Source organism: Pygocentrus nattereri, chromosome 14 (genome assembly GCF_015220715.1).
Source record: "Pygocentrus nattereri isolate fPygNat1 chromosome 14, fPygNat1.pri, whole genome shotgun sequence".
NCBI classification, from domain to species: Eukaryota; Metazoa; Chordata; class Actinopteri; order Characiformes; family Serrasalmidae; genus Pygocentrus; species Pygocentrus nattereri.
The window spans coordinates 7,298,785-7,316,595 of NC_051224.1; the positions used below are offsets into that span (position 1 = coordinate 7,298,785).

General features: G+C 38.8%; 1 protein-coding gene across 1 annotated transcript; it reads right to left on the minus strand.

Annotated features, from left to right (window-relative positions):
- Nucleotides 1-7,478: 7,478 nt before the first annotated feature.
- LOC108432168 (meteorin-like protein) lies at nt 7,479-16,223 on the minus strand. Its single transcript, XM_017705832.2, has 4 exons — nt 16,108-16,223; nt 14,413-14,789; nt 10,913-10,972; nt 7,479-8,159 (listed from the first exon to the last, which is right to left on the minus strand). The coding sequence occupies exons 1-4, from the start codon at nt 16,197-16,199 to the stop codon at nt 7,840-7,842; spliced, it is 849 nt and encodes a 282-aa protein (XP_017561321.2). The 5' UTR covers nt 16,200-16,223; the 3' UTR covers nt 7,479-7,839.
- Between the last annotated feature and the right edge of the window lie 1,588 nt (nt 16,224-17,811).

The following is a 17,811-nucleotide window of genomic DNA, read 5'->3' on the forward strand; positions in this document are numbered from 1 at the left end:
TGGAACAAAACCTCGTATCTCCAAAATGGTAACTTTACAGTAGAAGGAAAAAACCTTTACTTTTAATGTAAGTCAATGGAACCAGACGTTTTTACAAGTAATTTTAGGATGTTTCTTTTGGTCCACTCATCATGAAATTTACACACAATGTGAAGAGCAACAGGTGTTTTCAAATTATGACAAAACCTGAAAAACGGCAAAAATGGAGATACAAGGTTTTGTTCCAACAACCACAATATACATCTTGACCTGAACACAATCTTAGAAGTGTATGAACAGATTTACGACAACTCATCTCAAAAAGATCCAAATCTGCACCTCGGACTTCATATCCACCTGGAGCAAGATTCATTCGATGGAAATCAAAAGGGGAATTGCTCAGATTAAATATGATGTATTTCCTCTATGAAGAAAACATGACAAAAAGGCAAAACTTTTCTTTTTTCAGAATCATTTTCATAATCACCAAGCACTTTTAATCTGTGAACAGCTACATATACTGCAGTGTAGTCAGAATGATGACATTATAATGTTAATTTGTTTGCAGAATATAGGATTCTAATAAAAAGGAGAAAAAAGACAATTATTTGGCCATTTTGCCACTTTACCTGTTTTATATACTAGGATTTCGTAACATTCAGCATCCATCTTCTTTTACTTGAGTGATTTTAAATTGAGGCTGGAGTGGTGTTTGGAGAGAATAAATGGTAATGCTCAGGTACATGTTTCACTCATCAAGGTACAAACTATGCAGACGTACCCTCAATAGTACAACAATGTTTTAAGGCCAAAGGTTTTTTCCTGGAGGAAGGGTACAGTTGCACCTTTCCATAACCTAATGTTTTAAAACAACAAAATAAAATAAAATAAAATAAATAATTAAATAAATTAAATAAAATAAAAAAATAATAAAATAATAAATATATATAATAAATAAAAATCGAGAGACAAGACAATGGTGTGTCCATTCAATTTGAAAATGTAACTACAAAGCATTACGATACAATTATGTATCCTCCCTAAAGCTATATAAAGCTCCCTATATCAATTGTGCTTTTTTCTGTTTTTCTTTGTCATTCCTCTTTTTATGTGATCAATATTACACATTTCTAACAATCAAAACACATTGGTGGAATGTCAGCCAGTTAGCCTTTTTAATATAATCATTCTGGATATTTTAATTCTGCGTATTTTAGCGGTTTTAATGTTCTTTTAATGATTATGTTTTTGACAGTAGCAAGACAGGTGAATATAGGTGGGATGCACTTCAAGACGAACCCCACCAGCTTTTCAAAGTTTCGACACAGCTCAATCCTTGAGATGTAAACAGTCGGAGCAGTTTGATGTGAAATGATGCAGTGCAGAGAAACTACCTAACTTTAACCTCCGCAACACAAATAGAGCAGCCCTTTTATTTACTCTTCAAAACCACCAGTGAAGCTATAAGTGAGTTTTTATATGTAACGTTGAGAAAAGTAAAATAGTGGTAAATCTGAAAACACCTTGTTTGTGCCTCTATGCCATGTACTTAAAATATGTTTTAGGCCAAAATCCGACCTCTAAACTTTTGTAAAAGAATGTGTCAGGCATCAGGCAACATGTGTGCAAACATTGTGTGTAAGCCAGCTTTAAAGACTTTAAAGACGTCTGATTCCTATCACCACCACTGTGAACAATTCTGAGTGGAGCATTTCATAGCAAATCGCACTGAATGACTTTGTTTACATCTTAACCATTGAATCATGCAGTGGAATCAGCAGAGTTCCCCCTTAAATTCGAAGATTAAAAAGGTTAAAAACCTTGTTATTTGTCTAGCATCTCTGTCTGCTTTCTATTTGAAATGAGTTTCTTTACAAGGTACTGTATATCCATTTGTAGCAATTTTAGATATTAGACATTTTTAAAAAGAATAACGGCTGACGTACAGTAACAGCTGCACAACACACATACGTTTCTCTAATAAAGATGGTATCAATCATAAAATAGCACTGACATATCTTCTGTGTGTGAAGCCCACCTCACCCAAACTCCCAACAACATAGATCATTAAAAAAATAAAAACTTGAAAGTGATCTATAATGCATGTTGGGGGAACTACTTCAGCTATGTCTGTGAAAGTTTGTCAAAAGACAAAAATGATAATCCTTTGATGATAATTTTTCCACTTCTTCTATTCGAATACAATTACTTCAATACACTGTGTGTACACATCTGCTCTACCTTTTATGATGTCCAAACCACACACACAATGGAGAAAAAAGCCTTTTCGGGTGGTTAATTGAGTTTGTAGGGTAATGCTGATGAACAAAGAGCCAGATATTGCAATTCATCTGCCTGGCTTTGTCCACATTGTCTGAAGTTAAAGGGTTTTGACGTCTGAGAGCTGTGGCAGGACTGCAGAAGTCTCAAAGTGTGGAAAAGATCAATTCCATCAATGGTCTTAGTGTTAGTGGTTACTAAAATACCATGGGAGCTAATGCCTTGCACTGAAAACAGAGCCAGGTGTAGCCAATAAGGCTGACAGTCATTTTGTGTCATGTTTATGGGTGAATTCTACTCCTCATTACGTCTTGAATTGAAAGAATAAATGTATGTCAATGAAGTTGCACCAAAACTCAATTATAAAAGCCAGGCAAGAGGAGAAAGGAGGCATTTTCAGCTGTAGGAGTGGAAGGCAATATCTGATTGGGCTTTTGTGTGGCCTATAGGCTGAGCGCTGGGTATCATGCTGTTCCATATTGTGCCACAGCTCAGCAGTGGCCCACATGGGAAAGCTTGGCAGGCGGTGCTTTAAACCAATTACCCGGCCTGCTGGGAGATCTCCCGCCGGCCTTCCGGGCCGGGGGCGCGGCGCTCCCCTGAGATCCCTGGCCCGTTTCCCCACAAAAACCGCTGCCTCCGTTGTGGGAAGTCTGGCAGATGGGGCTCAGGCTAGGGTGAAGTGCCCCAGGCGGGAGTCGACAATAGTGAGTGAACATACACTGAAAACTGAATGAAGTCATTTGCAGGGCTGTCCAGCTGATGCATACAGATTTTCACAAGCCTGCATCGAGTAGATTTGTATTTCATCACAGTCACAACAAGACACTGGTGGTGGAATTGGTAACTTTATAGAAGAAGAAAAACCATGGCAGCAAATTCAGGCTTGCATTGCTTGTAAATGTTTCATTTATGCAAATCAAAAATAGTATAACTCAGTTATTGAGGTGTAAGCAGAGTCGTTCAGAACGGTTTGATGTGAAATAACTTTCTATGTAAAAAAAAAATGTACAGAGCCTTTTACTATAGTAGTAAAAGGAACCAGAGGTCTCAATGTGTACAACAGAGACACGGTCAATAATTTATTTATAATAATTTAATAGTGGTAAATTATCTTTTTTGCCTATTACATTGCCTTGCATTACAATTCCTTTGGGCCACCTCTCAACCATAAAAATCGAAAAATACATATTAAACCTTTTGCTGTAATAACTCTCTATGAGGTCAGTTTCTTTAAATTGGTACATTTCACATCAAAACAAGCTGAATGATGTCTTACGAACGACTTTAATCCTAATGATTTAATCATACAGAAATGTAATTAAATCAGTGAATTTTTAAATAATACCTCAGTTATCTCATCAGCATTTTTTTCCAGGGAGTGAATAATAAGCCTTATGACACTATATGCCTGGAATTTATTGGAATAAAAACAGTTTTTAACTAAGGTTTTTATGCATGGTGTCCACATAGGGGAGCATATGATTTAAGGCCATTTTCTTGGTCAATGATTTTAAAGCACTTGTTGGAGACCCCTCACTTCACAAATCAAATTTATGCTAATTATTGCTGTCGCTCCACACATCAACCAGAGCTACACAAAAATCAAATCTGGCTGTTTCTACATTCTCTATTCTATACATGCTAGTCTAGATTATATATTTTCTTTTGAAACTGCTTATACCAGCTGCAAGATTATTTAGTTCATAATCTTTATTTAGTATATACAACTATCTGAAATTTTCAGTAAATACTATGAATGTAACATATGAACCTTTCCACAGAATTTATCCCAATAACGAAAAAAAAAAGTTAAACATTCAGACCTTCAACATTTACAAAGATTACACCATAATCTAAATCCAAGGCATTGAGATGATAAGCTAAATATGTACAAAATCATTCGATTTTAATGTGAAGTTAAAAAAATAGATTTCTTATGATTTATTATTGTGCTTATCATAAAAAAAACTTCATGCTGTCCCATATTTTCATGTCCTTACTGATACCATTACTGATTAGCCATACTCCTGCATTGTAGAGCAAGAAGTGACTGCATCCCTGTCCCTCATGGCCACATGGTAAGCAGTTAGATCTCGATTGTTTTGAATTAAATGTGCCCCAAAGTCTGAAAATCAGTCTGGAACATTCAGAATTGTCACTACTGAAACACATATTTCCTGCTTTGTTGTGTTTTAATGAGCCATTATGATTTTATGTGTGTACAGCTGTTCAATGCTGTGTTTGCTGAGTTATGAACAAAATGAACTAAAGTGATCACTACCCAAACAGCCACTACCCAAACATCTGGTAAAGTTTATTATTGTATTGGTAGAACAGAATGTTCAATCATTTATTGGAATAAGATAAACCTAATTAAGGTATACGGTCATTCAAAGCAAAATGATTTTAGACTAAAGTACAAGGTGGTTAAAAGTCTGAATTTTATAGTATGACCCATACAATTTATGTAGTTAAGAGTGAGAGATTTTAGTTTGGCTCACATACCAGACTTTAGAGATTTTAAAGATTGAAAATAATATTACATGTTTTATGCCCATCTATGTGCATATAACCACATATTTGCAAGCAATGGTTAAAAATGCGATGTGGTATAATATGTTCAGCTAATAGGAGATGCTGAAGAAGTGGGCTATCACTGAAACTGAGGATTAACTTTGTTAAACTGGCTAATCTCCGCTGCAGTAGGTAATAGAAGCAATCGCTGTCTTCTACTCCTTCCCTCAATTCACCCTTCTAGATTCATGGGCCCCCGAGCCTCCTGGGCGACAGCCGTGATGACAATGATCATTATGTCGGCCAGAGGCTTGCGACGGTGGTGCTATTGTGAGATGTGCATTCACTCCAAGGTCATTTACACTTTCATTGGCAGCTATTTAGTCGCCATAAAAAAGCCTAAGACAGCAATTTGTGAATCCTGCTCAGCCAAGTAGAAGTGTGGAGCGGGAAGAAAAGAAGTTGTTTTAAAAGTCAATTAATTGTCCCCCTTCAGGGAGGGGCCCACTGACGGGGCCTTTAGTCTTCCATCCAGAGTTGCTCACATCTGTTTAGTCAGCTTCCCTAAACCATGACTTCAGAAGAATGGATCAATTCAGCTCTGAGCTTTCTCTATCTTAGACACATTTGTATATCATTTTCTGCTAGGTCTAATCTGTTCACAAAGGATCCGGCTCAAAAAGAGATGTAGGCGATAACAGAAAAAGGCCCAAGTTAGCGCTGAGGACAGAAAAGTCTGACTCCTTCTCTTGTCAAGGGAAAGCCCATTATGCAGAAGGGTATTTCAGAGCAGACATATCAAAGAAGACAAAAGACACTCGCTGCAGCAAGGGGTTTTAGTGGAATTCCCCTTTAACACCAAGCACTTAATGTAGTTACACGGTGGTAAATTTTTTTTAAAAATCTTTTTGCTTTACAACTTACATCTTACGCGTCCCTCTCCACCATGAACGCATTTAAATACGTTTTACCCCAAAAGCTTATCTTAAACCTATCATGAAACAACATCTCAGACCATTGGCTATGTATCTTTTTTTGTTTAAATAACTTTATGAGGTAGCTCCTAAAGGTTCTTCTCATCACCGCTGTGCACAACTCTCTCTCTCAGGAAGTTTCCATAGAATTTTTGTGTTTCACATCAAACCACTCGATTACACAGAATTACAGAATGAACTGGAATTCATGTTTAAAATGAGGTCTGATGTTCTGATGGACAGATTCGACATCTAAGGGCAAAAGAAATTGATCGTTTACATGTTATTGCTCATTTCCCGACAGTCACAGTCTGGAATATTGTTTTCTGTGAAAGTGAAAGTTTTACTGTTCTAAAAGAATTTACAATATTGAGAAAAAAAATAATATTTAAAACACAAAATGTGCCTGTACTTTTGCACAGGCCTCCTTTTATATCATCCCCCCGTTAATCTAACAAATAAATGGTAATTGTCTCTTACAATGAACAGAAGTGTGCACTCTGTAGAGGGTGTGTTAACTTATTTTCACCTAGAAAATCAACACACCGTATCTTTTGACCAGGGGCTCCCAGACATCTGCACATGATTGTGTCTAACTTTATGCCGTTCAGATAAAATGGGTCATGATGATTTTGTTCTTCCATTTATTTAAAAATGAATCATCAGTTTTTCAGATGTTTACTACTGAGCAAAATGAAGCACAGCTTTATGACAAACACGCACAAAGGTAAAATCATGTGACATGCCGTTTTAATTAAAAGCTAATGGACATTAAAGAGCATTTTCAGTTTCAACTGACTGGAAAATCTCCATACACAAATGCTTTCATACCCTGTATAAAACCGTATATAAGTCAGTGTGTCTTCACATGTGATCACACTGTATGTTTTGGTGAACTACAAAGCTGGTTTAAAAATTGTATATAAACCTTCAAATTTCATATTCACACTCTCATACAAACCTTTTGATAAGCTGTACTTTACAAGCATAAAATGGTTCTTCAAGGGTGAAGACAACTAAAAGAACCCATGGTTCTCTGCAAGGTTAAAAGTTTCTTCACTATGATGGAAAACCTGCTGTTTATGGGTTCTTCAAAGAAAAATCACCATGACTGAATTAACACCTACTGTTTAAACAAGATTAACAAAACTGTAGGTGTTAATTCAACACTGGAGGTGTCCTTTAACACTGAAGGTGCTAATTTAACACTTTGTGGTGTCTTTTAACAGTAGCACCCAGAGCAGTGGGTGGTGACGCAGAAAAAAAGTTGGAGTTGCAACGTTCTCATTTAGTACAATAGAGCACAAAAAACGAATAGATATCTATGATGTGATTCCTTTGGTTTGCATTGAGCATTAAATGTCTCTCCCTAAATTGGTCATAACAGTTCCCAAACTGTTATATTGCCACTGTAGTATCAAAAAATCTTAATTCCATTTTTATTTTTTCTTGTTGAGACACTGTTTGAAACGTCCAGCTGCACTTTGGACACTGATAAATAGCAAAGAAGTCGTCCAAAATAAAATCTCGTCTTATAAGCACACAAAGTTAAGAACATTTGTTCCTTCCTCTTTAAATAGGGATTTTTTTCCCAAAATCTCTACATAATTTCGTTGTTGAGATAAGTAAGCAAAGTAAACGAATAAGCGAAGTCAGTCAGAGTGGCTTGATGTGAGATGGTTCAGTGTAGAGAAAGCTATTGACTCAGATTTCTCTACAATGGTGGTGATAGGAACCAGAGGTTGTGATGTCTACAACACAAAAATGATTATTTTATTTATTATCCATGTTTTAGGCCACAACCTTCTCAAAACTATAATAAAACAACGAATCATGCATCAGGCAATGATAATCATTTCGCTTAATAACTTTCTGTTAGGAGGCTTTCAGCGGCACTAAACTTCTTCAGACGTCTGGTTCCTATCACCACTATAGTAAACAATTCTCAAAAAGGGAGCATTTCATATGACATTACTCTGAATGATATCTCAATCTTTTCTATATGCAAACATTTGGCGGAAGTTACCATTTCAGAGATGCAAGGTTTTGTTATTACAGCGAGGATGTATACAACATAGCATGAATCTTATCAGTCGATTGGAAATTCACAGGTTATGTGCTGTGCTGCCCTGGCTAAATAATACAACTCCTCAAAGTCTTTGAATCTGGGAGCACAGCTGAGCCAAGCCTCACCAAAGTGCTCAGCTCCAGTGAAGAGGAATTGGCCAGCTCCGGCTTTAACGTGGCACTGCAGGGGGGTATGGATGTGACCGTGCCAGTGGCCAGACATGATCGGCTCTCTCTCAAAGATGCCGCTGCGCTGTCGGTATACTCGGGCCTCCTCCACCTCGATCACAGATGTCTGCCGCTCAGGATGATGGGATACACTACGTATGGAGCCACGGACCACTGATAGAACAGAAAAAGTGTCCAATGATTCAAACAAAGTCCTTATTACAGTCTGTAATGCACTGCCGGGCAACAAGATACATCGATACAGTTAGAGAAAGCTTAAACAACCCATTAAGAATCCTAAAGACTATAAAGACAGTGGTGTAACTATGGGCCCCGGTGCACCCACTAGAACCTAAATATGAATGTTCGACTACTTATTTGTGGATCACAATAATTAAACACCATATTTAGCTATCTGACAATACACAGGCCAAATGTGATTATGCAGATTCCTGAGAACCCTAGCTGTGCAACATACATATATTTTGATTAAATAAATATTTTGATATATGATTTGAATATTGGGATTATTTTGATCTTTTAACAATGTGAACTGACAAATAATGAACACATCAAGTTGAAGCAAATTACTTTGCTTCATTTTCATATTCATTCTAACTGACCAACTTAGTTCTCAGGGAGGCTGTAAGTTGTCAGGCATTCATCTTTGGCAGCTGTGAATTCTCTTGGAAGAAACTGTAAGCACAATTTGCTAAAATTAGGCATGTAAAAATTGGGGGCTGATACAAAAACAGCACATAATGCGTTAAGTTTATTTAGATTAATGTGTTGTGGACGCCGAGCCTCCCCTGACAGACTCCCACATTGTTCCATGGTGAATTATGAGCAAATAACCTTCTGTAATATGATGATCCTGGGTTCCCTCAGCAATAGTAGTCCTGAACAAATCAACGTCACTGTAATGTAATCCCAAAACCTGGTAATGATCATGGCTGTGTGCTGTATTGTTATTGTTATTGAGTTGAGTGTGGCGCTTGCTGGCGTGAATAACAGGGTTATGAAGTTTCAATCTGGGTTAACTGCAGATACTATATCCTTTATCAAGTGAACAGTCAAATCCCTTACAAATGACCCCTTGTAAAAGAACCTTGAATAGGGCTTATATTACAACCAATCCTCATCCAGTATTACCCACGCCCTGCATATTTTAATGTTTTTCCTATGGTAAGGCATTCATTTCACCTCACCATGGGCTTCCACGAGCGAATGAGAATGATGCGTTTTCTCCTTTTGAATAAATCCTGCTGAGGATAAGGGTCCTTTTCTACCACTCTCCCTCCAAAACTTCTCCCATCCCCCCACACACTGCATCACAGCAAGGCAAGTAAAAGCCTTTTTCACTCCTTGCCAGCATTTACACTTTCATTAGCCAGCTATTTTCCCTCATCAAAAAGTGTCCGATGGCGATTTGTGAGATTGGGGTGCTAGGGTCAGCCTATAAATGGAGGGAGTTCAAAGCAGCCGTTGCTTCTGCTCTGTCGCTGGCCTTAAAGCCATGTGCCTCCCATTGTGTGTGCCAGAGCCCCCACATCTGCCAGGCCCTCAGCAGAGGCTGAGCAGCAGCTTGCTGGGAACAGATCAGGCCCTCGCCCTGCACGCAGCTATTCAGGGAATAAATTAACCTCAGCGTCCAAGAGAGAGACTGACTACTCTGATAAATAGGGCTGATTCTTAACGCTCGAGAACGGTCAGTTTCTGTGTTATTATTGGTATTATCTTTCATGATTCATGATGCTGAGTTTGCAAAACCTACTCTTTTTTTATAGCACACACACACACTGGCACACAAACGCATATGCGCACACCCACACAAAAGAGTAGAGTGATCTGAAGTGATCGAATAGGGGTCATCTTTGAGAGTACCTCATTTATCAGAAGGTAATCCCAGCTTGCTATTTGCAGAGGGTTCTATTGTATTTTTATTTCAGAAAAAAAGGTGATGGAAACATTCACAATAATTTTATACGATTATTGATATGTATCATAAAATGAGCTTTTTCTGATTTTTGCAACAAAATTGAAACAGATGTTTAAAAACTATGAGTACAGTGAATGTACTGTGTTTTCCATTTAAGAAAAAGTAAATTAATGAACTAAGAAAATGGCATCCAGTCTTATCGAAATGAAGACGACATACAGAAATATTTGGACTTTATTTGGACCACTGGATAAAGGTACCATTGCTAAACTGTAATGAGAGGAATGTTTAGTTTACTTCATAAAATATTTCCCAAAATGATGATTGTTTGAGTGAAAAACACTTTTAGCACAAGTTCAAACTGCTGATAGACTCAGCCAGGATTTTAATTCCACCAAACTGCATTAAGAGGACTGTTAAGGACAAAGCCTGAAGCCGTTTTTTCTTACAATGGTGTTGGTGAGCTTGTGTTTACTGATGATATCGTGAACTCAGAAGTAAACAAAGGCATTCTGAATGCAAACCTGCAAAAGTCTGCAAAGCAGTTACTCAAACAATAACAATTTGAATCACACCAGCAGCCCTTTAAAAGAAAACTCAGCCAAAGAGAAAAAAAGCAGTCTTGGAATGGTCTGTTTAACCCTTTATGTCCTCTCCAAGAAAAAATGTTTTTTATTTGTTTGGGTCAATAATTGGGTGGTTCTTTTATTTCGTTTTTCTTTACCCGACAATTTTTTTAAATATTCACGTCTAGCAAACGGTTGAGATGGCACTTTATGGCATATATAGTGACTCAAATGGGGCTCTACCAAATGCTTGAGCAGAACATTAAAGGATTAAAATAAATGCCACTTGGTCTGACATTTTGTTTCTTAACTCAATGAACTTTAATGCATGTTAGGTACCGCACAAATGTCCAAAACCCTTTTGAAGCGACTGTGTGCAGTGTGAACCTATTAAAACACTGAACAACGTCAATGGCACTCACCAAAGTCACTGGTGCAGATGGCCTGGAGGATCTCAGAGTCACTGCATGGTCGGCAGGCAGCTGGGAGAGGAAACAGATAGACAAATTGGACAAATCAGCAGAAGAAATCGTGGTCACACAAAACACACTTTGTTGGGAGCTGCGGTTCATGGCAAGACAGCAGACTAATTAACTTTTAACCGCACTTTAGTAGAGTGGTCATCATCTGCTATGAAAGAATCCAAGGAGCCTTGAGGGGAATGTGAAGCATGTGGCGTATAATCCCAAATGTCAACCTCTGTCCATCTGTGAAGAAAAAGAGCTGGTCTTGAATTTAGCTTATCCTCTTATTGTATAGAGTTAATTGAATTGCCACTGAGGAAGGAGGCATGTGGGTGAAATTTGAATTCTTCTCTATCAGCGTTGAGAGAGCGGGGTCAGGCAAACACGGCCTCCTGTCTCAGCTTTTGTCGTACGCTCATATACTAAGAATGATTAGGAATCCCTGGAATTTAAGAAGCGTTTGACATCTTTATGCAGGGGCGAGACTGCTGACCTTACTTTTTGACAGGGCAGATGGCATTTTGAATCAGTAAAATGATTAAAAACAGCCTATAAAACTGTGCTTTTGTTCTTTGTCAAGCATCTCCACTTGAGCTGGGCCTGATGAGAGAAAATTTGCGATCCTTTTACTAACCTTTACAGCTAACAGTGCTGAGTAAACTCCAGAAGTGTTGTGCGTTAATGTACACTATAAGCCCAAATGTGTCCTTCTACATAGTGAATTCAATCAGTTGAAGGAGCACTGGTGCTTGTATAATCTCTATAGAAGACGTTTGCCAATAACACAGTTGCACATGAGTCTTAGGTCACTATTCCCAGTGCCAAGTGTTGGGTAGAGTGGTAAAAACAAAAACAAAAACAAAAACATTATTGGATTGTGCAGCAGTCGAATTGTTGTGTGTTCTCTGGAGGGACGGAGCTCCATCCAGTAGCTTTGAGATGGATTAGATCAGCATCTATGATCCAGAACTAATTATCCAACATTGGTACCTGACCTTCGTAATGCTCAAGGTTGTGATGTAGTGGACTGTAAGCATTCAAAATACAAAAAATGAAGTATCTCAATGCAGCCCAACATAATATATTTTGTAAAGACTGTATTAAGAATAAGGTCATCTTTTATTTTTGGAGGATATTTTTAGCATACGAAAATTAAAAAATATATACCATTTTTTAAAGAGACATCATCAACGCATGCTTGACAATTATCCTAAAACCACCCGACATGTAAAGAAGGACTCCAAAGAGCTTGAATTTCCTGGTAAAGCCTGAGCAGACTAGCAAATTAATAGGCCTCATCCACCAATCGTTCTTAAGAAAAATAAATCTTCTTATAATCCACTTATGCAGTTTTCACAAAGATTCTGACATTCACATTCATGTTTTGTTATTTGTGATTTGTTCTTAGGCAACACAAGAATCTACACACAATCAAGAGCACAAAGGCGCGGACAATTCTATGGTTTAAGAACGTTGTGTATCTGACGAAGTTTTTTTCTTAGGACCCTTCTCAAGAAACAACTTGAGAAAAACTTTGGAAGATGTTGGTGAACGACGCCCATTGCTATTAATCACAGTTATTAACTTCTTTTGAGAGATGAAACAGGAGAAGGTGGAAGACGTGTTCAGGATCAATAAGCTTAGTGTTGGTGTTGTACTGGACTCCATGGCAAGGTACACACATTCAGTTAACTGAAATCACATAGCTAGTCGAATTTTTATTGGGATATGGTCAATTATTTGCTTAATTACTGAGATGGCAGTAGGGTTATGGGACCAAGAGTGGACTGAAGCAGACGATGAGCCTAAAAGAACGCAATGAATTGTAAAACCTCGTTTAAGTAACCAAATCTTTCAAGAAACACATTAACATCAGAATTATATGAAGAAAACTGCCAAGCAGTATCAGTAAGGCATTTCCAATTTCCCATGAAGGTGTATTAAAAATGTGTTCTGAATATGTTTCTTTTGTACATATTGTAACGGAATATGTTACGGAATACATTTAAGACAATGTAGTTTGTATCCAACCAGGCCTACTTTTTCAAAGTATTCTGCCCTGTTGGTGGCTGAATTCAGCCAAGTGCTCACAGCAACGTTCCATACTGTAAAGCCTTTCCAGAAGAGTAGAGGCTGTTGTAGCAAAAGGGGACACTCCCTTTAATTCCCTTGACTTCAGAAGAAACCTTAGATGTCTACAAACATATGACTTCTGTTAGACTTAACCAAAGACTGCAGTGTGACAATGAAGGAATTCCTTGTTTCTACACTCTTGGTCTATTTTATCAGCTCCACTTACCAAGTAGGTGCATTCGGTAGTTCTGTAGTTACCAGTGGTGGACAGTAACTAAGTAAATGTAATTCATTACTGTATTTAAGTATTTTTTGTGTATCTGTACTTTACTTAAGTTTTTCCATTTTGGGTGACTTTTTGCTTTCACTCCACTACATTTCAAAGTCAAATATCTTACTTTTTACTCCACTACATTTGAGAAATCTGTCGTTCCTTTTGGTTTTTTGTGTACAAAAACGTAACATGTCAAAACAAAAGAAGCGCAAAGCAAGACCACCAATGATGGAACTAACCTAACCTGTAAATAGACCACAATATAGAAATATGTCCACATATGCAGTCGTGACTGGTGTGTTTCTTTTTTTCTGAATTCATACAAACACTTTCATTTTATAGTAAATTAGTTTAGGTTAGTTTATGTTTATGAACAGAGACCTACAGATCAACACAGTAAAGGAAAACTTTGTGATCCTGAGTTTAAAGCCAGTTTTTATTCAACTTGTAACTAAGTTACAAAGTGATCTTAAACTGAAACTTTGCTTGTGTGTAAAAAGTGATTTCAGAGCCACTCGGTTCTCCCTGATGGAAACTGTTTACCTTCAGTGTTTTGTTCTTAGGATCATTTTAATAGACATCAGCGTCACTAATTAATGACGTTCTATTAAAAGGCTGGTTTACCAAGAGAGATGCTGGAGGACTTTCACCTGAAATGAGTTCATGAAGCCAGTCTGGTTATAAAAATGATAACAGGACATCAGAGCCAGAATTACTCTTTTAGTACTTTTACTTTTGATACTTAAGTACATTTGAAGGTAAATACTTCAGTACTTTTACTCAAGTTGAGGTCCAAAGGGAGAAACTTCTACTTATACTGGAGTAATATTTTACCTTGGCTGTCTCTACTTTAACTCAAGTACATGATTTGTGTACTTCATCCACCTCTGATAGTTACGGACTGTAGTCCATCTGTTTCTCTGCATACTACTTTAACCCCCTATTACCCATTCCTCAGCGGTCAGGACCCCCACAGGACCACCCCAGGGCAGGTATTACTTGGGCAGTGGACCAACTACACAGTGCACCAGGTGTACCTGATTAAGTGAGTGGAGAAACCAGTGTGTGGCTGTAATGTTATGGCAGGTCGGTGTCCACCTGTGTTCTTCACCTTTGCTCCCGATGCTCTTTTCCTGCAGCAGCTCGTACCGGAAGCTCACGGCTCGCCGCCGGAAATCGCTCTGCGGGTTGGCTTGAAGGAAGATGGCAGCTCCCCGAGCTCCGTCCGTCCGGACACAGTGCACCTGCTCGGACAGCTCTCCGTCCTCCACGAGCAGCTGCAGCTCCCCGGCGCGCTCCGCGTACACAGCGGCGCCGCGCGACGCGCGCGAGGCTTTAATGCAGAGCGCGGCGGGGCGCGCGGAGGCCACGTTGGGCTTCAGCAGGAGCCGCAGCGCGAGACGCGGGAAGAGCCAGCGGACCGAGCCGGTGGAGCAGCGCAGACTGACCTGCTGGACCGGCCCTGAGAGAGGATCCCGCGCTAAGCCGCTGACCGCACATGCGCACAGACACGAAGACAGAGACGGGGATGAATGCATGAACACAGCGCCGGCGGGCCAGCGGCCTCTTACCTTTCCCGCGTTACTCTGCTGGACCAGAGCAGCAACTGCGAGATATTCTGCGCGCGCTGTTTACTGAAGATTTAATGTGTAAATATTATATAAACATAGATTTATCTGTTGTGACCAAAACACCAGGATCAACTCCTAATACACGCTAATGGAGGTGACTAATAAACCCTGTTCTGATTAATGAGTGAGTGAAATGAATACACAAACAAGTAAATAAATGAATAGTGAGTAATTCAGAGAATAGATAGAATAGATAGATAGATAGATAGATAGATAGATAGATAGATAGATAGATAGAACAGATAGATAGATAGATAGATAGATAGATAGATAGATAGATAGATAGATAGATAGAACAGATAGATAGATAGAACAGATAGATAGATAGATAGATAGATAGATAGATAGAATAGATAGATAGATAGAACAGATAGATAGATAGATAGATAGATAGATAGAACAGATAGAACAGATAGATAGATAGATAGATAGATAGATAGATAGATAGAACAGATAGAACAGATAGATAGATAGATAGATAGATAGAACAGATAGATAGATAGATAGATAGATAGATAGATAGATAGATAGATAGATAGAATAGATAGATAGATAGATAGATAGATAGATAGATAGATAGAACAGATAGATAGATAGATAGATAGATAGATAGATAGATAGATAGATAGAACAGATAGATAGATAGATAGATAGATAGATAGATAGATAGATAGAACAGATAGATAGATAGATAGATAGATAGATAGATAGATAGATAGGATACATTTAAATATACATTTATTAATTACCAAAACAAAAATATATTTAAAAAGAGCTTTAAAAATGCCTAAAAACGAGCAAATAAAAAACGTGCGCTCGGAATGCTTAAAAACTATTGAACAAAGTGTTTAAAATCACTAAAAAGTGCTTAAAAACAGCCGAACTGTATCAGCCCGTTCTTTCAGAACCAGTCGTTTTGACTCTGTTACAGTAAATTATCGGGATTCATCCTCCGCCGAAAATTGCTGGAATAAACTGACCTGACTTTGTCTCGGTCCGTCTCGGTCTGTCTCAGTTTATCTGAGTTGGTCCCGCCGCTCTGATTAACAGAGCTTGGATAACGTCTTTAAATGCTGACTCAGCACTAATTCTCTATCAGTGTATTTAACATAATCTAACATCACAGATTTGGATTAGTGATCCAGACAGAGTGACAACCGGCGCGGGTTTCCTACCTTCCACTAAAGCTGCACACGTCTGCTGAACAACACGAGAGGAAACACGCGGTTTGTATAAACTGCAGTAATCCGCCTCCTTTCGGCGACATCTCAGCGAAACAGAGGGTCTCTGAGTTGGAAAGTGAGGCTACACATTATTCTGTACTGCATCTGTTCAGGAGCGCTGAGATGAGCTGCACCGCGTCGACTCAGCGAAGAACTAACTCTACAGGCCAAGGAGGGGGCTTTAACACTTTCCCCTCAGGGGGAGGTTAGGGGGTCGACTCCACCCTCACTCGGTGTAATTTATGAGGTTAACACATGGGCTCGCGATCCTCAATCCCACCCCTGCTGTTCTCCCAAACAGATACAGGATTGGACATGATGTAATATTTTAAATGATCGATTTCCTCGCTTGTAACTAAAAACAGGTTATTGAAAACCACAACTTTAACATCTTCGAACAGGGCACCAGTCAGCTGGGCTCTCGAGATGCGGTGGATTTTAAAATGATGCACTGGCTAAAAGACCTTTGTAAATGCGGGGCGGAACAGGTACGGAGCCCCGCTGGTGGCATCCTGTATAAATAAAAAATAATGCGTGGCCACGTCTTAGTAAAGCGTGGGAACGAGACAATTAAGTCGCGGTCACGACTTAGTAAAGCGTGGCCACGAGATAATAATACGTGGCCATGGCTTTGTAAGCCGTGATCTTGTTCCCACACCTTACTGAGTCATGGCCACGACCTAATCACCTCATTCCAACGCCTTAGGTCGGGACCACGCATTAGGATGTCGTTCCCACGCATTACTTTATTTATACAGGATGTCATCAGCGGGGCTCCGTAACGGGGGAGGGGGGGGGGGGGGTAACAAAGACCAACGCTATTAAACTGAGGTGTTCCACTTCACCTGAACTCACCCGGGGGCGATAGCTAAATATGACCGTTACCTCTAAACTGAACCCATTCGCGACCAACTACGATGTTTAGTGAAATAAAGAAAATAACACAGAACCTTTTTCTGGTTGGTCTGCAGCTACTAAATTTTGCATAGTTGCACTGTTAGCCAAAAAGACAGCAGTGGAACATGCATAGATTAATTTATTCAAAGGTTCTTTGAGGAACCATATACAACAGGCAAAGGGAACGGTTTTATTTAGAGCCATGAGCTCTATGTATGATAATTTCATGATCATGCTTAAATGGTTCTTCAGATTGATGGAGGGAGAATATGCTGTATATGGTTCTATATAGAACATTTTTAAAATCGCTTTTAAATAGCACCAATATGGGTTCTGCTATTGTGACGATGTCAAGCTTGTAACAAAACTTCTTCAAAAGAGGTTCTATACAGAACCATATGCAACACATTCCCCATCAGTCTGAAGAACTTCTGCACTAGGCAAAAAACATTTAAGCATAAAATGATTCTACATGGAACCATTCCCTTTACTAAACCATTTAACCGTTCAAACTGTGCATTACTCAAACTTTTAAATGGTTCTTCGACTTGTGATCGCTCTATACACAACGTTGCCTTGACTAAACAGCCAACGAAGAACCTGAACAGAACCTGTTAAAGGATGTACAGCTTGGATGAACATCTGAAGAACTTCGCATTTTATGACATTTATTTCTCGCACTTTTGCTCTGAATCGAGTTTCCAGCTGCTCTGTTAAAATCGGGTGTGGTTTAAATCGGGTTTAAATCTGATCTTGTAG

Bases quoted from the DNA above. Each gene is read 5' to 3' on its own strand.
- LOC108432168 (XM_017705832.2), bottom strand. From the start codon at position 16,199: ATGTCGCCGAAAGGAGGCGGATTACTGCAGTTTATACAAACCGCGTGT. The intron at 14,790-16,107 runs GTAGGAAACCCG...ATGTGCGGTCAG, and splicing joins GTGTGCAGCTTTAGTGGAAG to CGGCTTAGCGCGGGATCCTC. The intron at 10,973-14,412 runs GTGAAGAACACA...TTCCTCTCCCAG, and splicing joins AAAGAGCATCGGGAGCAAAG to CTGCCTGCCGACCATGCAGT.